The following is a 27,606-nucleotide window of genomic DNA, read 5'->3' as shown; positions in this document are numbered from 1 at the left end:
GTCCCTAGTTCAATCCCCAGTTACCGCGCCCCGGCCCCTGGCCCCAACCAAATAAAAAAGGACTACCACAGATCACATAAGTGATATTAGCAGCTAGGACTGTAATGCCCAGGGCTTCTAGTGCCATTCTTTTTATTTCAAATTATGAAATCCAAACTAATACTTTTTTTTTTGTATTGGAAATTGAACTGAGGACCTTAGCACCACTGAGCTGAATCTCTGGCCCCAAACTGATAATTCTTATCTTTATATTAGAAGAAATTTATATTAGGTGTATTCTGGCCATTCAGACCAAATGATTCAGTGTAATTATATATCATTTTGAGCAAATACCTGGTAAAAGTGGCTGATAATTCTTTATCAAAGGATGATTTTTTATTATGCTGTATGTATATAGTATTTTATATAATTAAAATTGCTTTGCATTGTGTGGGGGGAAAGTTAAATTTTGATCTTAGAATGTCTAAAGCATGGTATAATTTATTTTCATGTATTAGTTTCATTCAATTCTCACTATCCAAATTCCACAAGTCTCAACTAGTAGATGGTATTGACTAAGATTTTTACTTCCCAACTGGGAAAATAAATATTATTAATAACTTCCCATATCTCCTGGTACTGTCAGATAACTTGTGGTAAAAGTTCCTAGGTGGGAATTCACTCAAATTCATACTCTTTATTTTTATGGAATTAAGCTTGTAGGATTTTTATAATGTTGATATTAGTAACATTTTTCAGTTTTGAACAGTAAACATTGAATAAATCAATATTGTGACTTGGAGACATGAAAATAAAGACATTGGCTTTGATTTCTCTATTGTACATTACTAAATAGCATTAATAAGAGAAATATTTCAGGTGTCCTCGTTAAAGAAGAATGTGGGTCAGTTCAGTGGCTTTCCATTTGAAAAAGGGAGTATCCAATATAAAAAGAAGGAAGAAATGTTGAAAAAGTAAGTTATATCTGTAAATACCATTTTTTTTTATTTAAAAGTAATTACCTATTCCTTATTAATAGGTTGCTGATTTTTTTTTTACATTAGGTGCCAAGATTTGACTTGTTTGTGGTATTAACTTGGGATATTCGTTACTATCCAATAAGTGATGACTATCAGGATTATTGAAAACTCTTAAATTTTTGTACCCTAAAAGAGTTATATGTAGAGATTAATTATTCACAAAGTCCAGAATTCCAAAGGTCTAAAGAGAAAGTCTTTCCTCTTCCTATCCCATCAGCCCTCTATTCCTTTTTTATACCATTTAAGCTGTTTTGAACATTATCAGTTTGATAGAAACAGTATCTTTCACCATAATGCAAAAAAGGTCATAACTCTTAGAGCTTTTATTAAATGACTATAGTTTAAGAATTTAAATGATTATCTAGTTCTTCAGAAACATCATATTTCTAAATGCTGAGGAAAAAGTAATATGTTATCGCTAGCCAGAAGAATTATAGGTTCTATGAATCCTGTAATATTGAGAATTTTTTACATAAATTTCTAGTGAGTTTACTTAAAGTCTGTTATTCTTACACTGCCTTTAAAACCTAATTTTCCCATTCCTGATAATCACATCTGGTTGTACACTAGCCAAGATTAAAGTTCAGCAAAAACAGGTTGTTTCTGGCTCTTGTCTTTATATTGTGGGGAATGTTTATAAACTTGGTTTTTCTCTCATTTTCTGTTTTCAGGTTTAGAAATGCTATGTTAAAGAGCATATGTGAAGTTCTTGATTTGGAGAGATCCGGTGTAAATAGTGAACTGGTGAAGAGGATCTTGAATTTTTTAATGCATCCAAAACCTTCAGGCAAAGTGAGGATCAATTTGTACTGTTTCAATAACAAATCAGTGATTGATAGTCTTTTCTTTTTTCTATGAAATAGAAATTTAAGCAGCATTGCACTTGACATTCAGTAATGTCTACATTCAAAGAATATGCCTTCCATTGATATAACTACAACACTTTCATAGTAGAAGTAATACCGAAAGTATAGGGATATGAGAAGTAGAAAGAAAAGAAAAGTAACTGAATTAATGTCAGATGAGACAAGATATAAGCTAGGGTTCTATGACTAAAGGCACTGAAACAATGGAAACAGATTGAGTTGAGGATGAGTTGTTAGGCTGAGGAATAAGAACAATTTGTAATCAAGAGCAGGAAAGACAGGATGGAGGAGGTATGTTGGAACTGGATGTTGTTTAGATCCTGAAATGAAGTTTTAGAAAAGTAACAAAGAAGATCCCTACATTGAGTTTCCAGAATCCTTAGCAGGGGCTTAGGAGCTTGAACAGGGAAAGCAAATAGTCTAATTTTCCCACTCTTCCTAAAATTTAGTTGTACCCCTAATTATGTAACAGCAGATGGTGTGGGTTACTAAAAACATTGGTTGAAATGTTACTTAGATGACCTTGCATTTTTACTTTAAGACTGGGCCAGTGTTTCATAGTCCTTAATTTTGCTAGATACTGAAAGAGGTCCTGTTAGCCTAGGAGTTTAGGACAGTGCCATTTGGCAAGGGAAAGAGAAAGGCATGAAGATTTAAAAACCCAGAAAATAATAGCTTTGTGACTTGATTTGTCTGTCCTTGATCTTGCTCACTGTTGGCTGGACTAGGATAGAGAAAGATAGTCATGGTGCTACTTCGGTTATACAGCTATAAACTCAAGGAATATGATAATTTTGATGTCTCAGATTGGCTTATTTGAAGATAAGAGATTATCTTTTTATTTTCTAATTTAACTATAGCTACCTATCCTTGGGCTGTTTTAGGATTTCATGTGGCAAGTTGATGCTGTTTCCTCAAGTAATTACTAAGTTGCCTAAGTTACAAAGGATACAGTTATACTCATTTTTTCAGTGATTTTCAAATTTACTGGTTTTAGGGCTCCATTGCTCTTTTTGAAAAACACAAATCAATGAGGATCCCAAGAGTTGGTTTATGAACAGTTGTATTCTAAAATAACATGCTAACAGAATATATTTTATGCAAAAAGTATGCTTTTAAAAGAGTGAGAAGAGTGGCATTTTTCTGGTCATCGGTTTAATGTTTGGTTTAAAAGAAAAGTTTGCCAGGCATTGTGGCATATACTTGTAGTCCCAGCACTTGGGAAGCTGAGGCAGAAGGATCAACATCAACATGAGTTCAAGGCCAGCCTGGGCTACATAGTACGTTCAAGACCAGTCTGAAGTAAATAGTGAGACCCTGTCTCAAGAAAAAAAAAAAAGCTCAATCCTCTTCTGCTTCTCTTACAATGTACTGTTTTGCTTGAAGTGTAAGGAGAAAGTTCAACCGCTCACAGATATGTAGTTAGAAAAAGGAATATTTTAAAAATCCTTTCCGATAACTGGCTAATCTCTTTTGATGTAACAACTCATTCACAATTGATAGTTTCTTAAAGATAAGTTGTAATGTTTAATGTAAATTTGAAGGCATATTAATCTTGGATTTTTTGCCTACGTATGGTTTTGCAACCTGAGTTTACTTTTGGAGAGGCAGGTTGTTTGGACAAGTGAGAGACATAGCCTAAGAACACTATATTGCACAAAATACTTTTTCTCAGTTTTTGTGTAGGTGACAAGTTACTCCCCCAAAAGATTGGATATTCCTGGGAGAGAGACCTGTGGTTCTGCTAATTTCATGAAAAATATTTTCTAAAGTTATCACAAATGTTTATATGATTGAAAATATAAGTATATTGAGTACTCCTTATCTGAAATGCTTATGAACAGAAGTGTTTCAGATTTTGAATTTTCTGAAGTGTTTCAGAGGTTTTTTTTTTTGCGGGGAATGCAAGTACATAATGACATGTCCTAGGAATGGTATCTAGCCCTAAACACAAAACTCAATAGTGTTTCATATGCATCTTGTACATGTATTCTGAAGCTAATTTTATATATGGTATATTTAGTGCCCCTGCGGTGTGACTGCAGCTTCTATCACATGAGGTCAGGGGTGGAATTTCCCACTTACGGAATCATGTCAACATTTACAGAGGTTTGGATTTTGAAGCACTTTGTATTTGTATTTTCTTCATATCGTAGAGTTTTTCTGCCTGTTGTAGAAAATAAAGCAACAGGCAAAATACTCATAACCTCAGAAATAATAATTCCTTAGTGTACATATTTTCAGATGCTTTATGTTAGGCTATTTTATAGTTTTTAATTCCAGAATTTAGCAAATACTCCCTGAAGAAAACATTTAAAAATTAAACTTGTTGATCAATATAAAATTCTTTTTCTCATGTGATTTTTCTCTGCTTTTAAAATATGTGTGGTTTAATTGAATATCAGAGAAATAGCAATGCACCTATATTATGTGGTTCTTAATTAAAGTCATTGGTAATTAACATACCCAACATCTATTGCTTATTCAGAAGCATCAGTGAGAATGTGATCTTGCATTATTGAAAGAACAACACAGAGGTAATATGGTACTTCATTCACAAATGTGGATATGTAATTGGTGATCATGTTTTATTTTCCTTATAGATAGTTGATTCATGGGCCCTCTGAAACAAGGAGCTCCTCTGAATGACAGTTTTAATGCTTATAAAAAATGAAATAAATTATCTCAATTAAAATACTGCCTTGATAAACTGTCTAAGCTGAATATATAGTATGCACTTAGGCTTCTAGTCCAGAGTCAGAACCTAGAATACATACTTCTCTCAGCCTTTGCAAAGACTTTTGCTAGATTCTTAGACCACAAATGACAGTATTAGTAGATAATATAATTTTAGATTAACCTGACATATTGTTAAACATGAATTCTTTATAAAGCTGCTAATCTTATAAATATTCTTGAGCGTTGAGACATGGTTATCAGAAAGTCAGTTGACTTAGAAATATACTTCACTGGTGTTAAATTTTTTTATGCAGCCATTGCCAAAATCTAAAAAAATTTCTAGCAAAGGCAGTAAAAAGGAACGGAACAGTTCTGGAATGGCAAGGAAGGCAAAGCAAAACAAATGTCTTGAAATTCTGTCAGATGAATCTAGCAGTGATGAAGATGAAAAGAAAAACAAGGAAGAGTCTTCAGATGATGAAGATAAAGAAAGTGAAGAAGAGGTAAAATATTTCTTTTTATGGAGAGTTATATAATGGTATATAATCAGTACAGCCAGAAAACAACTCCATATTGGTTGTTTTTGATTGTGAAGATGCAGAAATAATTAAGTGCAAACCCATTTCTCTTCCTTAAGGAACATTTAGTTTTATTCCCAAGCCATAGCGCAACAGTTGGAATACAGTGAAGTTGGTGTGAACTGGATTTGAAGTACTGTAGGCTTTGAGCTAGACTTGAAGTCTAGAGTAGGTAAATGTAAGAGAAGTGAGTGAGACATATCCTGGACAGGAACACATAGGAGCAAATTCTTACAGAATTTTTTTCACAGTGTATTAGTATTTTATATTTGAACTGATTTGTTTTTCATGCGAAAACAAGAGTTTAAGGGGGCCGGGGATTTATTTAGCTCAGTGATGCCGCCGCCTGCCTCACAAGCAGAAGGTCCGGAGTCGGAGTTCGATCTCCGGTACCAAACAAAAAACAAAAGTTTAAGGGCTTTTTTTTTTTTATTACTGAGGGCTATTTAATGAAAATTATATTTGGAGTTTATTTGATCAATGGGAATTCCTGTTTTCTGTTTGGGAGTATTTGTAAAATGTTGAGAAGACTTAGCTTCCAACATGAAATATTAAGAGAACTGATGAAGCAACTAAAAGATTAACTTTTGTTGTGTGTCCTCAGGTAGATTAGGGAGAGTTGGTACTGAAGATGAGTTCCTGTTGTTAATGATGGATTGATAGACAGTATTGTAATCTTGTTTTGAGGTCTTCCTTCAGAGTTCAGAACTGCTCTGTAAATGGTGTAATCTTCCTTACATTTTTTAGGGACTTGATTAATGCTGGCTTGACATTTTGGGCTAAATAATTCTTTGCTGTGAGGGCTACCTTCATTCTCCAGTTGTGACAATCCAGGATGTCTCTATAGACAATTCCCACACCCCCATGGGAGGCACCATTTCTCGTTAAGCACCATAGTTATAGAAGGATTGAAGATGTCCTGTTTTGTATGTGTGTGTACTGTGTATATTTGTCTTGAGGTATTTAAATTGTACACATTTTAATGTGAGATTTTATAAAGACATCTATAAAACTAAGTATGAGATACTTCATAATTTGAAAAGACAGCTATAAATCTAGGAGGGTGCTTCATAAATATCCTAATATATTTTTGGCATGAAAGAAAATGAGTAATTTGATGACTTAAGGCTTTTGGGGATTGGATATTGGAAGGAAAACATGTTCGTCTGTATTTGTAGCAATTTAAAAGTAATTGGGTCGTGTTCAAATTTTATGTTATGTATCATTTGCCATTTAAAGATTGTTAAAGCATGAGAAGTTGTCAGAGAATGTGTGCGTTACATTTTTTCAGAAACAAAGCATGAGCCGTAGCAACTGAGTTCAAATCCTAGCACTTGCTTGGGATTGTCATTGTATGTCTTTGGGCAAAATTATTTAAACTCTACCTCTATTTCCCATCCGTAAAATGGAGATAATAGTAGTACCAGCCTATTAAATTCTTAGAAGTATTTAATACTACCCGTGTATCAGATGACTTTATTTAAAATAGCACAGTGCTGGCACATGTACTATGTAAATATTAGTTGCTGCTGTTACTGTTAGAGTTAAGATTGCTTTTTATGGCAGGTTAAATTTCCACATCTAATCTTCCTATCATTGCCAAGGTGCAGGTTTAAAGTGAGGATATTTTATACTCATTCTTACATTTTCCAGATTGTTGTCCCATTGTTCTGAGTTAAGTTTTGTCCTCTGATTTATAACCATATTGGTTTTGGATGATTACGTGTGGAACTGTTCCACTACAGAAGTTTAGTGCCATAAACTCTAAAGTGTGTTAGAAATCCAGGTCAAATGATAGAAATTCATGGGGGAAACATAATGCATTTACATACATTAAGTCACAATATAAATCCTATCTCAGTGTTCTGTTAGAGGTATTTTTTCCTGCATGGGCTTGTTCTGATAGGCTTCATAAGACATAATTCCAGTGTAGTTTAGACTGAGGGATATACCACCATAAATTTCCCTCTGATATGACTAGGCGTTCTTGGGCCAGGGATTTAGCTCAGTGACATGCGCCTGCCTCGCAAGCACAAGGTCCTGAGTTCAATCCCCAATACCAAAAAAAACCCCACTAAGAATTATTACTGTAAAAGACCTTTAGATTTAGGACTGTCCTCAAAAACTATTGCTGATCTCATTTCTGTAAAAGGCTCTGATTGCTTTTGAAAGGTTAAGTTCTGGCAGGAGAAATAGTATTATCTATGGCAAGTTTGTTTTTCTTTATTCTTCCATTTTATGAAGAATCAGTTCATGGCAACCATGTTAGGGATGTCATAAGTGGAGGTATTTTTGATTCTTATTATGAGAGGACCCCTTTTCTAAAAGGCCATAAAGAAAAACTGTAGGTTAATTGGAAAAGTTATGTATTGCCTATAGATTTTTTATATAGTTTTTCTGTTGATTGCTTGAAAATTTTCTTTATTAAATAAATACTCTGCATTAGTATGAGCTTCTTGTTTTATTTTAGATCTTAAAATCTAAACTGAAGATTAACATTTACCAGTTTCCTCTGTAAATTGAGAGATTTGAACTACTTGGAAGTCCAAGTGTAGTCTGCATTACGTTGTTACAGTGAAAAGTTTTACACAGTGAAAAGTTTTGTAGTTATCTTTTGTCAGGTTATATGAGGTTGAATATTACTGATTGCCATGCTAGTTTTTGTATTTAACTTTAACTGTGTAGAAGAGTAGGATGCTTAATTCATAAGTAATTTCAGTATTTTCAAAATGAAGTCACTGTAATTCTGTTAACAGAACTGACAAGTTTCTAAAAAGTTTTTTAAAACTAGATGCTAGAATTGAGCATATTAGCTGATAATTGCTAAAGCCTTTGAGGTTTTGTGTTTCTTAACCTTAGGGTTAGGGTTATTTGTTTCTGTGATATGCAGTGAGTACTTCACAATAGTTTTGTAATCTTATTTACTAGGAATAAACTCAAATTAGGAGGTGGTTTTTTGAGAACTTTGGTAATTCCTTTATTTAAAAAAAACCATTCTGAATTTCCTCACTGGCTCTTGGACATAGGCTTTTTAGGACAAAAGGAAGGAGAACAGTTGGAAACCAGGAAGGAACTGGTAGATAAAGTTTCTTTAAACAGACTGAAAATCAAACTCATTTCCAGATTGGATTAGCATCTTGAGCAAGTGAAATTAAACAATGGTTTCTCATAACCTTTCACAGGTGTTAACCTGGAGCATAGGGAAATTATTAGTACAGGAAAAAAAGAGGGGAAACAGTGCCCTTTGGGGAAAGAACTGAATATTGTAGACCCTTAAAAGCATACTTTTGGTTTTTCAAATTTTATCCTAATTCCTCTTTTTCTTCAGTTTTTATTTTTTTAGTATTTCTGTAGTACAGTCTTATCTCCAGAGAAGTATAAAATAAACTTTCTGGGGTTTTTTTGCTTTTTATTTAGAATTTATTTGAATGTTCCCTTATGTATCAGCAGTTTTCAGCTGAAAAAATTCACAATCTTTCTGATGTCCAAAATGAGTTCATTTGCATTTCACAATAAGACATCCACAGACGGGTAGTTCTGGAAAGGTATCCAGGATGTGGGTGCCATCCCTTCCTGAGCTACACATGGCATTTAGCCGTTAGTGATGTTTGACTGTTTTTCTTGCCTTTTACCAGAGAGCTTGATGGCCAGAACTTTGTCATCTGGTAGTTTAGCTGCAAGGGAAGCTATCTGAGATCCAAGTGTTAGTTTTCCTGTCTTCACAGAAAGAAGGTAAATTAAAAGTGGGTTAGAAGAAAGCCATCCTACAAATCAGAGAAACTTTCATTTATAAATTTTGGTAGTGGTAGAGCTGGGCGTTGTGGCATACACTTGTAATCCCAGCACGCAGGAGGGTTGCCATGAGTTCCAGGCCAGCCTGAACTACATAATGAGCTCAAAGCTAGCCTGAACTACATAGTGAGACCCTGACTCAAAATAAAAAAAATTGATTGTGGTAGAAAGGTGAATATGAAAATTCTGGTAGTCCTTAATTATGTTTAAAAAAAACAATCATAATTTCACCAGAAAAATTATAAAACTGAATAAACCTTTTGTTGGAAGGCAAACTTGAATAATCACTATAAATAAAGTCCATTTACACTTAAACTTGATTTCATAATCTTGTGAAATATAGCTACATTTGCACATTCTTTTCTCTTGGCATTTTGAGTTTTCTCAGCCAAGTTGTTAAAAGAATAGTGTGTTTTAAGCTAATTTTTATTTTGTTCATCTGTTCACCCAGTACAACCTTTCTGCTGTGAGGACAGAATTCTGGCTCTGTGACAGGCATCTTTTTTGGTGACCCTCCTTCAAGAGCCCAGCTGCCTATAAAAGATAGGTAAGCCTTAATCTCCCAAGAATTTTTTTTTCTTTTCTTTTTTTTTTTTTTTTTGCCTTCCTTCAAAAAGTGCTAGTATCATTTCCTTGATCCTATAATCAAACATGGAAAATGGCTCTTCCAACCTTTGAAAATTTGCATTGCTAATCTTTTAAGAATTTAAATTATAGTACTATCAGAAATTGATGGCAATAATCAGTTTTTATCTGTTCCCCTTTAGCACAGCAAAAAAACTCTAAAATAGCTGATGGTCCCACTTGCAGCATATTTAGAAATAGCAAAGCACAATCTTTAGAAATAAATCCTCTGAGTTTGCACACTAACTTCTTTATTCTTTTCCTCCCCAAACTTGTTACCTATCTTTTCCTGGTGTATTTTATTAAAGACTTAGTCTTGGCTCCTACTTGATTACATGACAGAGATATTAACTATGATTGTACCTCCAACATTTTCCCTTTATTATAGCATGTTTTTAATATAATTACCAACATTTTTTAATATTAAAGAAACTTAAAACAAGGTGCCAGCACTTGATTTCTTAAGGTTACTACTTCTTTGTTGTTTTTCTGAGACAGGATCTCCCTTTGTAGTTCAGGATGGCCCTGAACTTGCTGTGTAGCCCAGGCTGGCCTCAGACTCGGCGATCTTCCTGCCTCAGCTTCTCAAGTGCTGGGATTGCAGGTGTTTGCTGCCACACCCGGCTTGTGACTGCTTTTTAATTGCTCTATTTGATACACTGGCAGAATGCTAAGTTCTGTTGGGGATGCAGAAGATTTTTTTCCCCAAAATACCATTTAATACTTAATATTTCAGAGAATATATCTGTTGAGGGAGGGCTTAAAGGAGAAATAGAAGAAGTACCAATTCAGGTTGACCTTGGAAATAGAGAGGAAAGTTAGATGTGTGAATCACGATAGGGAGCAGGAAAGGCAGAGTTGCTCTAAATAGACACACTTGTTAATGGTTAGACTCGTGTGTCACAGAAGTAGAGCAATGAGAGGTGCAGTGAGAGTAATGGACAGTGAAGTCAGCCTGTAGCAAACCTGGGAGGCTGGGCATTGTGTGACTAGTACAGGCTTTAGGGATGGAGTTAGCATTCTCAATCTGAAAACAGTTGTCTCACCTATACCTGACATTTTGATGAGGAAGAAACAATGAGACATGTCCTCTGTACCACAAGCTGACAATCCACCTGGGGAGAGCTCTTTCATTGGGCATTTAGTGGTACAGACATGGAAGCAGCTATTGAGAATCTTCTGTGTATCATGTACTTTCATCTCTTTTGGGGGGGGTGGTAACCAAGGATCAAACTCAGTGCCTTGCCCTTGCCAGGCAGGCGTGGTGCCACTGTGCTACACCCCCAGCTGTACTTTCATACTTTACATCTAGCTTATTCCTGATGTTCATTTATCTCTTTTTGAAAGACGAAAGAATATAGCCTCATTTTTAAAATTTGAGGCATTGATAGACATAATGATCATTTTGGCACTTTGAAACAGGGTCTCACTGTGTAGTCCACACTGGCCTTAAATTCGCGATCTTACTACCTCAACTTCCAGAGTGCTGGGGTTCCGAGTGTGTGCCACCTTGGCCAGTATGTAATGATCCTTCTAAGTGCTCTTTCTGAGTAACTATCTAGAGCTTACAGTTCATATACTTCTGCCTTTAGAGACCTGTTGTACTAGGGATTTGATCTGACTTTAAGTAATAACTAAAATTAATGAGTATAAATCCACTGCTTATTCAAACCTAAAAGTTATTAACATAAACTATAACTTGAAAAATTGTCCTTTTGAATGCTTTATATGGTTCCTGCCTTTTCTGCATATATTTGGTGGGGTTTTTTTTAGTTGTTTTTCTTTATCCAACTCATAAGATAGTATATTAAAGCAGTGTTATATAAGTTCTTTTCCCTTTTAATCACATTTTTCACAACTTCCTGGGCTCACAGTACAAGTAAACCAAGTCCTACAAATATTACAGAGATGAACATGACAAGAAAATTAATGGCCACTGTAAACCACTCTTCTATTTGCCTGGGAACTGATAGAGCTAAATAAAGGTAATTGGTGTGTGTTCTTGTGGAGATCATCAGATCTGCCCTTAGGCTTACAGTGTAATTAGTAAACAACCAGTTTTATATACATGCCTGTCTATCTATATCTGTCTATATATATGTATCTGTTTGCTTTCTTTGCTGCCTTATGTGGATTAACCTTTTTATCTTCACTTCAGCTCCGTAGTTGTGGCCATAGTTAACTGATCAGATTATATGATTCCTATAAAGCATCATTTTTATGTACACTGAAAAGTCCACTGCATGTTAAAGATGAAAATGATGGGACACATGTTAAAATCAGCAAAGTGCCATTAGTACCTTCATATTTACAGATAAGTACAAAAGCATAGAGAGGGGTCATTTATTTGCCTGAGAATGCAAAATTAGTGGTAGAGTCAATTTTAACCAGAAGGTCTCACCACTTCCACTAAGTAGGGATTAATAAATTACAGGCCAAGTCTTGCGGAAGTATGTAGTAGTCAGACTGATGGCATAGTGAAAGGGTTAGGAACAGTCACCCTTCCCAGCCCTTTGAGGAATAACTTAGTTTCTTGTACCTACATGTTGTGGTTATTCTGCGTATTAAGTGGATCAATGGAATTTAGGAACTTTTTGGTATTCCTTTAAACTAATTTAAAACTTATTTTAAGTTAGTCATAGAAAACTGATCAACCAGTGATGCCTTTCCTGTGGTCTCACTGTCTGGAACATCTCAGAATAATGAAATAGGTAAAAATACACTCTAAATTAAAAAATCCCTGGTAAAGCTCACATCATTTAATTTTAGAAGCATGTCCGCCCTTTGCTACCTCTTAAATGTATTTTTTGTAGCAGTCAAACTGGACAGGTTAGCTAGTTCCCAGACAACAGTACAATTACCAAGATAGTGCAGTGATACTAGGGTTATCTAGATAAATACAATGATAACATTTTAGCAAATCCAATAAAATGTACCTAGAAGTAATACGAGACCTCTTTTAGAACAAATTGGACTGTGTACTTTAATCTGAAGGACAAGTTCGACCCAGTGTTTATCTTAGGACATTTTTTGTATAGAATGCTTTGCCTTTGGAAATGTTAAGTCAAGAATTAATACTTGTGGGTTTTTTTGGTACCAGGGATCGAACTCAGGTCCTTGCACTTGCGCAGGAGGTGGTGAAACCACTGAGCTAAATCCCTAGCCCCAATACTTGCTATTTTTAAGACCTAGCTTATAAACTATAATTTTGTCATATTAATCTGTCCACATGTATGCAGTTTGCTTTTAACAGTTGTGGGTTAGTGGTTAAAAACACATGTTCTGGTGGAGCCCGATCTATATAGGTGTGACTGTGGACAAGATAATCTCATTGAGCTTAGTTTGCTCATATATTCATAAACATTGAGCAATTCCTGAGTACCAGACAGCATCTTAGGAGTTAAGGATATATTAGTAAACACAAAAGGGGGGAAACCCTGTCTTCGTGGAACTTAGTTTCTAGTTGGTGCAAAAAGATGATAATAATTATCTGTATTTTAGGGTTTTCCCCTAAGATTAAATGGAATAGTACATTCAAAGCTTTCTATCCTTACAACAGAATAAATGTGGCGTCTGTTCTATTTTTCTTCTTTTCTTTTCTTTTCTTTTTTTTTTTTTTCTTTCTGTTACCTGGTACCGGGGATCAACTCTGGTCCTTGCGATTGCACAGCAGGCAGCAAAACCACTGAGCTAAATCCCTGGCAACGTCTGTTTTATTTTTGTAATTATTTCTTGACATGTTTAGACTTATGTTGGGATAAAATTTTGTTAAGTGTATTAGTCATTTCTCACAAATTGATAATTAGTACTCATTTAATTTTTGATAATTTAATGTTCATTTTCTCCAATTTTGAAAGGTATGGGGGGGAAGGGTTGCAGTGAATCTCATTAATATATGTACTTTGCTTTCCTTTCCAGCAGCCACCAAAAAAGACATCTAAAAAAGAAAAAACTAAACAGAAAACTACTTCTAAAAGTAAAAAGTCTGTAAAAAGTGCTAATGTTAAGAAGGCAGATAGCAGCACCACGAAGAAAAATCAGAACAGTTCAAAAAAAGGTGTGTAAAAATTAATTATCAGCAGATTTAAAGGTATAAAAATATGTATGTCGTGGGTAGTAATTAAAATGTGTAAAGAAGACAGGTAAACATCAAGGAACATTGGGGGAAAAGTAGCATACCGGTTTTAAGAGTTTTTCAAAACTGACATGAAATTTTTCAGTGCATATTTATCGACTGCAATTAAACTAAAATTTTAAAATCTTTTAGAAAGTGAATCTGAGGATAGTTCAGATGATGAACCTTTAATTAAAAAACTGAAGAAACCACCTACAGATGAAGAATTAAAGGAAACAGTAAAGAAATTACTGGCCAGTGCTAATTTGGAGGAAGTCACAATGAAGCAGATTTGCAAAGAGGTAATTAGATAAAGTTTAGATCATTGCGTTTTGACTTGAATACTCATTTCACCCATTCCTGAATTTGAAGCTACATCTTTTTGTGCATTCATCACTGAACAAATACTTATTAAACTATATGCCAAGTAGTCTTACAAATACTGGGATACCATATTAAATAGTCATAAAATAGTCAAAAGTCCTAATATAGTTTATTTTATAAAATTTCACGGACTGCCTTATTTTCGTTAGCTATTCTAGATTAATTTCTTAATTCAAATTTCTGTGAAGTGCTTCTCAGGAAATTAAATGTTCTAGTCTTCAGTATGATTTCATAGGGATTCCATACCCTAGATCCAGATTCAAAGATTTAAAAATTTAGTTTCTTACGGCAAAATAAAATTAAGTTTTGACATGTACCAAAGGTAAAATATTCCATACTTTTTAAAAGAAGATAGATTATTGTTTATTCACTGAACCCCTACTACATATCAGGGACGTGGCTAGATGTTACAGATTGTGCAGAGAAACCATTACTTGGCTTTAAACAGGGCTTATGTTCCAGTGAACAAGAAAGGGACAAATATTCCAGTGTCGGGCCCTGTTAAAACAGCATGGAAGAAGCTGCAGCACCACATAATGTACCCACTTGGGATTGGAGTCTGGAAAAGCTTGCCGAAGACTTATTAGCTGAGTTATTAATAGATAATAGAACATCAGCTTTTCCGTAGTTGAGGAACAGTTTCACTAGTTTTGCAGAACTTTAGGTAAGTTTTGTTTCTTCTTAAAACAATGGGGACTTGGGAGGCTGTGAGATATTTGGCAGGGATATAACACAATCATATTTTTAGTTTTAAGTTCTCAAAATACCAAGAAGGATCAGGCAAAGGATAAGACAGGCAGGAACCAGTTTATATCATAAAGCAACAGGGTTAGGCTGGAGCTGCAGCGCAAAGGCAGACTGCTTGCCTTGTATGTGCGAGGCCCTTGGACTGATCCATAGTACCACCAAAAAAAGAGTTGCCATAATCCAAGTCAGAAATAAGACTCTGATCAAATGTTGCTTTTTTGTGAATGTGACAGTAGAGTTTGGGTGAAATAAATCATAATAGAAAACAATTTTAGAAGAAAACATGAATTTTATTTTGGACATTTTGAAAAAACCAAGAGAATGAAAGTGGGAACATTGTGATTCTACAATTTAGGAGAGAAATCTAAGCCAGAATATTGCTGGGAATTAAACTAGGAATAGATAAGATGACCCAGGCAAGCAGATAAAGTATGAGATATACCAAAATGATCCTGGAGACTACTAACATAAGAGTTGAGAAGAAATTTCTACAAATATAAGAAATTATAGTTGGGCTGGGGATGTAGCTCAGTGGTGCTATACCTGCCTCGCAAGCACAAGGTCCTGAGTTTGATCCCTAGTACCAAAAACAAAGAAAGTATAGTCAGTACAAGCAAGGCCAGAGTGGTGCTGTGAAAGCCAAGAGAAGATGGTGTCAAAAAGAGGGTAGCACCAATGGGCAACAGATATAGAAAGGAAATGCTCAGAAAAAATATATGAGACTTTTAAACATAAAATACATTCACCCTTGTCTACTGATAGAAATAAAATCAAACACTTTAGGGAAAAAACAAAGTTTTTGCCAAGAATGTAGGGGGCCAGGTAGTCACACCTTAAGTCATAAAAGCTTCCTGGGAGGGTATTTAAGTAGGATCTTTACATTGCAAATACCCTTTAAACTAGCAGTTCCATTTTTAGGTCTATCCTAAAAACACAGTCACAGGTGTATATAGGTGATTATAATAATAGCCTGTCCATAATACTGAAAAATCAGAAACAACCTATATGGCCATTAATGGGAAAGTGGTTTACTGTGGTACACCCATAATTTTTGGAATACTGTACTATGTAACATGTAGTTCTGTGTACTAATAGAACATGGAAAACCTTCCTAAGACAGAATATAGAAAGAAACCATTGCCGTTTATACGTGTATGTGACTTTTTTTTTTTAAAGGTCTGGAAGATAACACAAAAAACTGATCACTGATCGCCTCTGAGGGGAGAGAGGGACGGGGACAGAGTGAAGAAATTAAAGGAGGAGTAGTTTTTTCCATTTAAAGGATCTCTGAATACATGTATGGAATTTTTTTTTTGGTACTGGGGATCGAACTCAGGTCCTTGCGCTTGCGCAGCAGGCAGCAGAACCACTGAGCTAAATCCCTGGCCCTGGATTTTTTTAAGGGGCTTGAGTAATGAAGTGATTGTGTAATGGCAGTGCTGAGGGGTGATAAATACAATTTTCTCAAATGGGGAATTAATGAATAATGAGGAACATGAATCAATTAAATCTTGTTTTAAGCAGCTTGAATTTGATGAGAAAATATTTGTAAAAGGGCCAGGAGAGAGTGAGCATGTTTTACGCCAAGAAGCAAGTACTGGGAAAGTAGGAGACTGTAGACCTACAGGGGCATTGAGGGATAGGTAGGTCTTGGTGAACCATTGGTGAATGGAGGTAGAATTGGAGGGGAAAGTGGTACAGCAGAAAGTTGAAAGACTTCAAAACAATGACTTCTTGGCCAAGTGTGGTGATGCACGCCTGTAATCCCAGAATTTGGGAGGCTGAGGCAGGAGGATTGCCATGAGTTCGAGTCCAGCCTGGGCTACATAGTGAGTTCAAGGTCAGCCTGAACTACACAGTGAGACCCTGTCTCAAAAAAAAAAAAAAAAAGACATTAGGTGTACTTGAATGTGAAGATGAAACAGCTGATGACCAGAGTGAAAGGAGAATGTGGCCAGAGACTAGGGATTTGCTGGGAGACTTTGGAGTGGAGTATCATGAATTAAAAATGAGACCAGGCTGGGGATTTAGCTCCATGGTTCTGCCACCTGCCTCGCAAGTGCATCATCCCAGGTTCGATCCCCAGTAGCAAAAAAAGATCAGTCTTTTCAAAGCTTTTCAAAGTTATATTTTCTCACAGCAACCTATGGCCTTAATGTCCCTCCTCCCCCGTATGAGGAATCGAACTCAGGACTTTGCGCTCATCTGGCAGGCATGGCACTGCTGAGCTAAATCCCCAGGCCTGTGGCATACCTATGGCATGCTTGTTACTGTGTTGTTTTTTGAAGATAAAAAGATGTTTACGTTGAGTTGCGTTTTCTAAACTAAAAGCTCAGTATTCAGGTTTAATTACAGTGTTGGCTCTTTGTGATATGTGAGTTTTGGGTTATAGTTTGGCTCTTGGTCTCTAAAAGGAATAAAAGGTTTGCCACTGCTGGCCTTTGGGTTACTGATAGAAAAATTTGTATTTAGAACAATTCACAGCTGGGGCTTTACAGGGGGAAGAACAAGGGGCAAACAACTAGAGTAATTTACTTTTTTTTTTTTTTAATGGTACCACGGATCGAACTCAGGACCTTGCGCTTGTGAGGCAGGCGGTGGAACCACTTAGCTAAATCCCTGGCCCAATTAGACTAATTTAAATGATGGACTGTCTCCATGAGGGTGGCCAACTATAATCTGAATCCAGTCCATCCTACCACCTGGTTTTGTGAACAAAGTTTTATTATAATACAGACACACCTATTCTAAATTCAAGCTTGTCTATAGCAGCTCTTGCACTACAACAACATAGTTGAGTAGTTTTAACAGAAACCATGATTGGGCACAACTATTTACTGCATGGCCTTTTTACAAAAGGATTTTTGCTGATCCTAAAGTATGGTAGGATTTAAGCGAGCAAGGTGCTTATAGGCTCTGAGCATACACAGTTGGGACTTAAGTACAATGAGTTCTAATCCGGGAGAACATGCATAAGTGGGATTCATTCATATCCGACAGTGAGTCTTACACAGTATACCTGTGAAAGTTTACAACTTGAATGTTTTTAACTTGGGGACTTACTGTACCAGCTGCAGTGGGATTGAGAAAGTTACAAAGTTGACAAAAGAGGGAAATTCAGAGTCAAATTTTAGGAGTAAAGACTGCAGAGACCACTTAGATCTTACTGATTTAACTGATGAAATTTGAGTAGTGTGGACTAGAGGCCAGAGTTCAAATTGGGATTATAAGTAGAATGTTTGGTGATGATACAGAGAAGAAAGTAAGAGGTTATCCTTTTTTGGGGCGGGGGGGTCTCACTTTGTAGTGCAGACTGGCCCTGAGCTCACTATGAAGCCCAGGCTGGCCTCAAACTTGTGGTGATCCTCCTGCCTCAGCCTCCTGAGTGCTGGGATTATAGTCATGCACCACCACTCCTAGCAGTAAGAGGATATCTTTAAAAGATACTTCACAGATAACCTGTTGGTACTGAGAGCTTAACTACGTCTATTTTAGATGCTTTCCTCACCTGTATTAATGTAGCTCATATTCCCAGTTTATAAAGCACTGAAACATCCATACATGTTAGTTGATTTTCTGCTTTGTATATGGTATTATTATTAAAATAATTTGCGATATATTTCTATATGGTAAACCAGAGTATTTTTAGAATGTGCTTACAGCTCTTTGTATATGAAGACAGAATATTGTTGGATTTTAAAATCTGCTTTTTTTGCCCTTTTCATCATAGGTATATGAAAATTATCCAGCTTATGATTTAACTGAGAGAAAAGATTTCATAAAAACAACTGTAAAAGAGGTAACTATTTCATTCTTTTCCTGCTTTGATCATTTTGGACACAAGACTACAGAAATTATATGGAAATATATGTTTCAAAGTATTCATGCCTCTAAGTTATATTAATAGTTTGAATAGCTAATGGCAGTCTAAACTCAGTCGTAAGATGAGAATCATCGAGAACATGTTCCCGCTGCCAACCCGAGCCAAGAGAAGATCCATATTTAGCAGCTAATTTATATGGATCCCAGTGACTGTCCAGCATTACAGTCACAAAACCAGTGTGAAAAACAATAGTTTTATTTATGTATGCCTAATTATCTGTTGGGTATGGTAAAAATGTTTCTCTTTCATTACAGCTGATTTCTTGAGATAGAAGACAAAGATGACTTGTTCCCATAGTTTGGAAGATCTGATTTATACATTATACCAGCAAAGAGAATGTATTTCCTTTTCTAAATCCTTGTGTTGGTAGAACTTACTGCTGACCTTTTAATCTTGGGTGTTAATGTAAATTTGAGTTTGTCGTTTTAAATTGCATTTTTGTGCTGTTTTTAGTTTAAAATCTTGCATGGCAGTAATTGTTACTTGCTCTTATAGTTGTATTTTGTACATTTTGAATTTCTTTATATAAGGTTAGATTCCTGAACAGTGGGTTTTAGTGCACTTAATATTAGCTTGCTTAAGACATACTTTTAATCAAGTAGGACAAAAACTTATAAGTGGCATTTATACATGCAGAGACTATTGCAGTATTTAGTATATGAAATATTTTGAATACACATCTCTTCTATCAGTGAACTCAGTGGTCCATCATGTTAAATTACACAAGCTGTCTGGATGACTAAATCAGAACTTTCTTCTGCATGTGTATATATGCCAAATTGTCAGCATGACAGAAGTGACAGATATTATTTTTGTATTTTTAAAAAAACAATTTGTTGTATATAAAGTTTTTTATTTCTTTTGTGCAGATCAATTTTTAAACTCATGTAGGTAGGTACTTTACACTCATTAGCTATGAAGCGTCAGTGTTAGCCAGGCAGTGTGACGGAGCAGTGGAAGTCAGAACTCAGTGATGAGAACACTGCAGGGACTGTCTAGTTCTGCTTTGCCCTGAAAGTGTCATCAGTTTAGTTTTAGTGTTAATTCTGCGAAAGCATAATGTTTCATATTAAGCACAGACCAAAATCAACACATCAAAGCTTCAAAAACTTTGGGACAGGGTTAAGATTAAGTACAGTACATTTGCCCTACATTAAATGACTGACTTTTTTTTTTTAACTGCTTTTGACCATATAAAATGCTGATATTTACAGGAAACCCAGCACCCTTCATAATTAGGATAAAAGTACTAGGTGTAATGCCAGAAGAGAATATGTAGGCAGTAGCAGGTATCTCTGACAAAGTATTTCTCACAAGTGATTGTATACTTATTTTTAGCTTTGAAGAAATATTAATGTATTGGAGTTTTACGTTTTGGCCAATCAGGATTCTAGGTGATCAATATATGGACCACTTCTGAATTTAAGAGACCAGACCTGTGTCTTTTAAATTGACTGTCTTAATTAGTTTACTAAATAAACTTTCTCTGAATTTTAAAATGAAACATGCTGCTTATGACAAAATGAGGTATTTGAGGTACCAAATGAGTGTTAAAATCTTTGCATCATAGAACAGAAACAGGCAAGAATGATAGATGTTGAATGTTATACCATATTTTCACAGGTCTGACTTGTTCCTTCACAAAGTTAGGACATTAGGGAAAGGTACACTTAATACAAATGAATGGGATAAGCAACTGAGACCTAAAATTTGGCCTTTGATTTTAAATATTTAATTTGTTCCTATAAACTTTGTCAATAAAAAAATCATTGGTGTTTTAAGTCTCTTGCATTTGATGTTTTAACTCATTCCAGGTTTAAATATCATTTACCCCTAGGGTCAGGAATTTTTAAATGGCATTAACCCCATAACCTGATGATTTAGAATGCTCTTCTCTTCCGTGATAACTGACCATTTTGATGTGATTTCTCAAAACTACAGATCAAGGTTAACATTTATTTTATGACATTTACTATAAGGGGGATAAGGAATAAATGCCTATGACTTAAATGTATAAAGAGGGTTTGGAGGTAAGGGACAGATTTTGTGTGTATAAAAGTTCTTGATGATCGCATGCCCATTTAATGAGTATTCCGTTTTCATCACTGCAGTACACAAAGGATATTTGAAAAACAAGTCTAGTTTTTATTAAGCAGTTTTGCACAACCAGCTACTCATGATCTGAAGTTAAGTCACTGTAAATGTTTGTATTCACTGCTATTCAATTACAAAATCTTCAGACAACATTAAAAACATTCAAAGTAACTGGAAAGTACCATAGTTCCTCAACAAAATGTCAAATGAAGTATGTCACTTGAAAAATGAAAAGCAATTTTTTAAATACATGTACCATACTTAAAGTAGTTTTTTCCCTGCTTGTAGGTAGCACAGTACAAATTTAAGTGCCCAGGAGAAGCTGAAGTAATAATTTACTGTGAACCACTTCAAACAACATATTTTGCATTTATCCCTTAACACATGCTATTAAACATATTACGTAACACTTCTAAGCAGAATACTTCCTAATCAGTACCAATGAGTCTCAACCTAAATATCACCATTTCCCTGTGTTCACGTTGAAGTATACAGCTATTAACTTTCTTTTGTATCATACTTTGATGGGAGGGTTTATCTAAACTAAAGTTCACTGTATATTCTTTGCATAAGAGATCATTCTTACAAGCTGATTTATTTTAAATTTCAAAAATATCAAATATTTTGAAAAGTGGCTTTAAAGTTATTTTAGCCCCTTTATTAAAACAGACCAATATAATTCAAAGAATTGTTCAAAGACTTTTTAAAACAAAAGCACATTTCTAACCTGTAAACTGAAGTTTCTTAGCAAAATAGGCATCCTGAAGACCCTGAAACCAATGTTTATTGAACATTTTTTTGTCAAAAGTGAAAAAGGAAAAAGATTTGGCCCTGTCAGGCTCATAAGATATGGCTTATAAAATATATTTACCACAATAACTCACATTTTTATGCAGTTTTCCAGTGGACCTGCCTATGGAAAACTAAACATAATTATGCAAAAAATACTCCTAGAGAGTGAATCAATTTTAAAAAATGAGAAGGGGTTTTTATTCTAACATCCTTTTGCTAGCGGTTGCCAAAATTTAGGGATATTAAAAGTTAGCTACCCACTCAAATTTGGCTTTTAAGAAAAACAGCTGTATTTTGTAGCATACAGACCACACTCTACACCCCATTCTCAATTATAAGACCCCTATGCTGTTTAAGGATTGAGAGTTTTGCTGTTTTGCCAACGAGTGGACAAATACATCACAAAAACACCTGAATTTAGTTTCTTTTTGAATACCCAATGGGAAAAAATATGTACAGTATAAAATAGTCTTCTAGAAACTTCATTTTGCCTTCAGCCAGAGAGTTTATGGTGTATCAAAAAAGAAAGTTCTTATCTAAATTTTTAAGTACTGGTTAATTCTGGAGCTATATAAAAATATTAAGGCTCATTGGTAAAGATACTGGTAAGTTCACAGAACAAAAACACATGGCTTTATCTAGTTTGTTAGTCATTCCTGCTCAATTTACTCGGTTCTGTAATGTATGAAAAATTCATCAGCCCAACAAAATGTCGAGTCTCAAGGGAACCTTCAGCCATGGAAGAATCTTACCCAAGTCTCAACTTTAGGCTGTATTCTGCCCTACTCCGAAATCCAGAGGACTTCAGTGCTAGCTGGCCTTGTGGAAAATGCAATTAAATATAAGTGCTCATAAGGACTTTGGGGGCGGTGCTTCCAGAGTGGGTTTACATTTTCAGAATACTTTAGAAACCTTTCAGGTTTGCTATCCAGAGCAGGCGTACACACAGACACACACACACACACAAAATTGAGGTTTAACCTGTGTTTCAAACTTTCCCATTTGGGGTACAGAAGAAAGCTAGCTCCAGACAAATTCTATTCAGAAGGCTGCGATCTTGCTTGCTTCTCGAACACCACTCAAATAAGCTCCTGTAACAGTTTGTGGAAAATGCCTGTTTGTTGCCTGTAAAAACAAAAAATTGCATCATTTGAGATAACCCATAAAAAATGTATATCAAAAAGTAATACTTTCGGAAGCTTACACTCTATAGTCTTTCTAAAATAAAGATTGGTGCCACTCCTCTAACCTCATAATGACACTCAAACTACTCTGGTTATTTTGCTGGGCTTTGCCAAATTCATCGATTCTGTAACACACTCAACTGCAAAGTACTGTGACATTCACTAAAATGCCAAGTATCTGTGCCATGTCCTTAGTTAAGAACAAAGAGTAACAGAGAAAGTGGCAATGACAAACCTTGCAGAAACAGGCTTCAGAAGGTGAGGTAATAAACCAAAAAAAAGCAAGAAAGGTTCTAAATCTGCACAAGACCCTAAGGCAGCTCAGCTCAGTCTAAAACAGTCATCCTCTGGGAGTGGCTGACAGCTGGGCCTGGTGTGCAGCCATTCTGCACCTGCTGAGTTCTCTCTTCAGCAAATTTATCTAGCTTTAAGATGGCATCGTGTTATCACTCAAATCACTGGCAAGACAAAACATTAACTTACTAGCTAAAACTATGAGACCTGTGATTTCAAACTAAAACAATATATGACTGCAGATGAAAGTGCTTAACAATTCACATTATGTTTAGGGTAAGGAAGAAAGAGGTAATAACAAAAAGCAAAACAATTCTGCAAAGAATCCTTTCAGTCAGCCATGAGGGGCACTAGGAACCACAGAGGCACAGGGCAGCATGGGGTCAAAACAGAACTGTTTTTGGGGGAATTTTTTTGGTACCGGGGATCAAACTCGGGTCCTTGCACTTGTGGGGCAGGTGGTGGAACTACTGAGCTAAATCCCCGGCCCAAAACAACTGGTTTTAAAGACTGCATGAACAATTGGGTCACCACATTCTAAATATCTCTGCTGCAACTCCTCAAGAGATTTCACTTCAAGAGCAGGGTTGAGGCACCAACAGTGAGGATTGAAGTCTTCACAACTAATAGGCCTCTGGCATCCAGCTATGCCAGCTATGACCACACAGGCTTAATGTTCCTGGATAGTGATGTCTGGGCTCTTTTAACCATCAGTTGAGCTTGGTGGACCTTTTAAGTGGCTTTTCAAAAAGTACCTTGCTCAACTCTATAAGGAGTCAAGTCAAGATGGGATATATAACATGTAGACTAAAGCACACAAAACAGGAAATCTAAGGAAGCCAGGTAGGGTGGCAACAGGAAATAAAACAACCAGAAGCCTTAATCCTGGTTTAAGAAACAAGTAATGAACTTGGAAGACTGCAAAATCTCCCCAAAAGTAGAATAAAAAAGATTTAAGTAGAAAAGTAGAAGAGAAAAATCAGTCAAATCTAAGAGCTCCAAGGCAGGGAACAGACAATTTAGGAAGGAAAAAACAGGAGAAAGTGATCAGAAGCAAGAAAACTAGGACTAAAGGCCATGAGTCTAGATTACAAGGAATGAAGGGAGACAAAGGGTCAGAGATGAGAAGAGCAACACTTTCCAACAGAAGTAGATCAGGAAAGGAGAGCGGGATCTTGGAGCGTGGGACAGCATGTGATGATCTTAGATCAGCTGGAGCAGGTGAGAGCCGAGGAAAGAGAACTGCAAGAAGGTTCCTATGCTGGAACCAACAGCCAGCTCACATTCAGCTGGATTACAGCTGACTGAAGGGGGGGAGGTGCTGGAGGAGCGGTACTAAGATAAGTAAGCTAATGACCAAGGGGCCAGTAGGACTGCCAAGAAAACGAGGCTGAAGAGCTGAATCTATGACTACCTTGGCACAGCAGTAAACATTTACAGGGCCACGTGACAGAACAGATACCAATCTAATTAACTGAAATAAGAGAATGGTACAGAGAGACTAACTGGACTACACTTTTATTCTGATAGGAAGTCAGTAGATAATTCTGCCTAATGTTTTCTTTTTTTGGTACCGGGGATCGAACTCAGGACCTTGCACTTTCAAGACAGGTGGCGGAACCACTGAGCTAAATCCCCGGCCCAATTCTACCTAATATTAAATCAGATGATGAAATACAAACATGATTTTAGGATATGAAGGAATCCACGAGAAACAGCTGGAAGAGTTAAAACTGGCAGTCTCTTCAGAGTATGAATGAGGCTGGCTCCCACTATTGAAAAGGCTTCTGCTATCTGTCGTAAGACTTTTGAGATTATCTGACTTGGGTTTTTTTTGGTACCAGGGATCGAACTCCGGACCTTGTGCTTGTGAGGTAGCCAGCAGAACCACTGAGCTAAATCCCCAGCCCTGACTTGTTTTTAAACTCTAGGCAGACAGCACTTTAGAAGAAAGGAATCAATAAAAATAATTGGGTTTGGAATCAAGATACAAACCTCGCCAGCAAAAAAGACAGTTCCTTGTATTTCTTCAGCAATGATATCATAGGCCTCTCCGCTCCCAAATGTCTTCACAAAACTGTATGCCATCTGGATCCATGGTTCTGTGCTCCATCGAGTGACAAAATACTTCGAGGGATCTGGGACCTCCTGTGTCCAATGGAAGCAATTATAAAAGATCAAGAAGGAACTCAAGACACACAGTGCAACCCTAAATTAGAAATGTACATTCCTGGGCTGGGGATTTAGCTCAGTGGTTCCGCCGCCTGCCTCGAAAGCAGAAGGACCGGAGTTCGATCCCCGGTACCAAAAAAAAAAAGAAATGTACATTCCTGCCTCCTTGCAGGACCTGAGTTTATTGTGGTTGTACCCCAAACACCAGTTCTCAGTATGTTCCTCCCATGCCTGTAAACTCTTCCTCTGCTCCAAACCATACACAACGCCCTCACCTCACCCCCATCCATCAGAAACACACTCTGCCCACCTTCTGGGGCCATCATCAGTGGCTGAGTTCAGCCGTTCCCTTTCCCATCACCTGGCACGTTCTGGAGAGACAGCGGAAGAGGAGTCTGGCCCGGGAGGAAAGGGATGCAGAGTCCTGTGATCACAGGCTGAAATTCCCAACAGGCTTCTCAACAAATACAAGGATATATTTCACAATCCTTAAACACAGAATGTTGTCTGTTGTCCTCTGACAACCATCAATATAGAAAATACTCTAGAAACTGCTACATTCCAAATAACTAATTTTAAAACAGATTTTAGAGGAAAAATCTCCAAGATAGGAACTATTGTGTGATATATTGTATCACTGTTAGATCCACTCACATAAAACTGGCCACACAACTGGATACCCCCCCCTTCCTCAAATTTATGTAATTTTTTAAGTCATTTTACTTCTCTTTCTGCTCCTTAATTTGAAAAAGGCATAAGGTACAGCCATCTACAAATCTCCACAGATTGTGAGATTTGGAAAATCTGTAAATATAAGGTACCTTGAGCACCTCAGAGAAAAGAGACTGCCTATGTGAGGTACAGAAAATTCTCGACAATGGCCTTTACAAGGAAGCTGCAGTCAAAGCTAGGGCTTGGGTAAATACACACTAGCAAATGCCAAACTTTTTCTTTCCTTAGGAAAGAAAAGAGGTTGTGTATGATGTAAGGAGAAGAAGGAAAGGAAGACTACTTCGTAAAAAGGAGGGGTTGGGGCATTGTTAGAGGCTGCACTATCCCAAACCCCGATTCCTATGTTGAAGTCCCCAGTACCCAAAATGGGAATGTATTTGAAGATTGAGTCTTTAATAGGTAATTAAATTAAAATGGGGTCTGTAGGGTGGGCCTAAACCAATCTGGCTGTGTCTCCTCATAAGAGGAGATGACAGGCACACATGAAGGGATGACAGTCATCTGTAAGTCATGGAGAATCCTTTAACAAGACCAACCCTCTGCCACCTGGATCTTGGACTTCCATCCAGCCTCTAGCCTGAGAAAGAATGCAACATCTGCTGTCTGAGCCACTTGTATGTACTGAGGCATTCTGTTATGGCAGCCCTAGCACACTAACTGGGCAACCAGGTGGAAAGGGGATTCTGGGAGGAATCAAACAGCCCACTGCCTTAACACCCTCCACACGGGCGACATGGATGGCTCTGGCTCCCTCCTACTCGGAAGAGCGAGGAGCACACCGAACATAGCCTCCTCCTGAGGAGGGCTCTGACCTGCTCCTTGAACAGCTCCCGCAGGGTGGCCATGCACTGCTGCAGCACCTGCTTGTCATCCAGGGTCCGAACTGACGCCACTGCCTCCCCAGCAATCACCGACATCAACACGCTCTGCTGCTTCTGGAGGGACAGAGAAAAGCAGTTCATTTTTGCTTTTGGTAGAAAGTCTCTAAATGCTCAGCTCCAAACAAAGTTCTTGTTCTCACAAGCTGAATTTCATTACAGTACTCCTTTCAGTCACCCCTTTTTCCTCAAAAGCACACTTTGCTCCTCTACCCACCGTACTGTCTCTGCTAGGGAAAACCACCACCACTCAGCAAGTAATAATGCCAAGCTCAGGGTTCTCTGGGCTGTTCACATATCAAACCTTATTTCAAAAGTAATAGAGACTGAGAAGGGAAATCTGCACAGAAAGTAATGGGGAAAAAACCTCAAGTAGCAAAGAAACACTGCAGCTGGCTCCCACATGAAGCCTTCTTAAAGCTAAGCTTGGAAGCAAGAACGTGGGAATTAGCTTCTGTGTGGCAGCAACACAGCTGCACGAAAGTCACCGCAGCCCCCAAGGGCCAGGGGTGCTCTCCTTCCTGCCCTCATCATGCCCCTCCCTCCTCAGCACCAAACGCATCCCACCTTTCCAGTTCTGGAGAAGACTGCCAAAGAGGAAGGTTCAAATCCACTCACTGTTACGCCTATGTCTAGAGACCCCCCAAAGCCGCATGAGGTCTTAGGTAGGGCTTTTTCAAAGGTGGCTGAATCTAGTGTGTGACTGATTCCTGGTGCAATGCTAGGCTGGAGGGCACTGGGATTAAGGGTGTGAGTGCTACTCGCCCTAAGTAG

General features: G+C 36.9%; 2 protein-coding genes across 8 annotated transcripts in view; one reads left to right on the top strand and one right to left on the bottom strand.

The window, feature by feature from the left end:
* The window catches only part of Dek (DEK proto-oncogene), a 28,820-nt gene extending 8,339 nt beyond the window's left edge, over nucleotides 1–20,481 (top strand). The window contains 7 exon segments of one of the 2 annotated variants that reach the window (NM_001279838.1): nucleotides 859–953; nucleotides 1,691–1,811; nucleotides 4,879–5,067; nucleotides 13,477–13,615; nucleotides 13,826–13,974; nucleotides 18,534–18,602; nucleotides 18,941–20,481. In NM_001279838.1, coding sequence (NP_001266767.1) covers nucleotides 859–953; nucleotides 1,691–1,811; nucleotides 4,879–5,067; nucleotides 13,477–13,615; nucleotides 13,826–13,974; nucleotides 18,534–18,602; nucleotides 18,941–18,952 — 774 coding nt within the window. In that variant the 3' untranslated portion in view covers nucleotides 18,953–20,481. 2 annotated transcript variants of the gene reach the window in all.
* Nucleotides 20,482–20,808: 327 nt separating this feature from the next.
* Kdm1b (lysine demethylase 1B) overlaps nucleotides 20,809–27,606 on the bottom strand; it is a 62,922-nt gene continuing 56,124 nt past the window's right edge. For 3 of the 6 annotated variants that reach the window (XM_087181799.1, XM_087181801.1, XM_087181802.1), the window contains 3 exons: nucleotides 26,767–26,889; nucleotides 25,046–25,198; nucleotides 20,809–22,697 (listed from right to left, as the gene is read on the bottom strand). In XM_087181799.1, coding sequence (XP_087037925.1) covers nucleotides 22,614–22,697; nucleotides 25,046–25,198; nucleotides 26,767–26,889 — 360 coding nt within the window. In that variant the 3' untranslated portion in view covers nucleotides 20,809–22,613. Of the gene's footprint in view, nucleotides 22,698–25,045; nucleotides 25,618–26,766; nucleotides 26,890–27,606 lie in introns of those variants that run through there. The other 3 variants (XR_015439330.1, XM_087181800.1, XR_015439331.1) reach the window with 3 other exon arrangements.

The sequence above is a fragment of the Heterocephalus glaber genome, unplaced genomic scaffold, assembly GCF_053883595.1.
Source record: "Heterocephalus glaber isolate CG9 unplaced genomic scaffold, H.glaber_assembly_v1.0 deba00001472, whole genome shotgun sequence".
Lineage (NCBI taxonomy): Eukaryota > Metazoa > Chordata > Mammalia > Rodentia > Bathyergidae > Heterocephalus > Heterocephalus glaber.
Note: the sequence above shows the minus strand (reverse complement) of the source record. Positions and strands in the feature narration are given on the sequence as shown.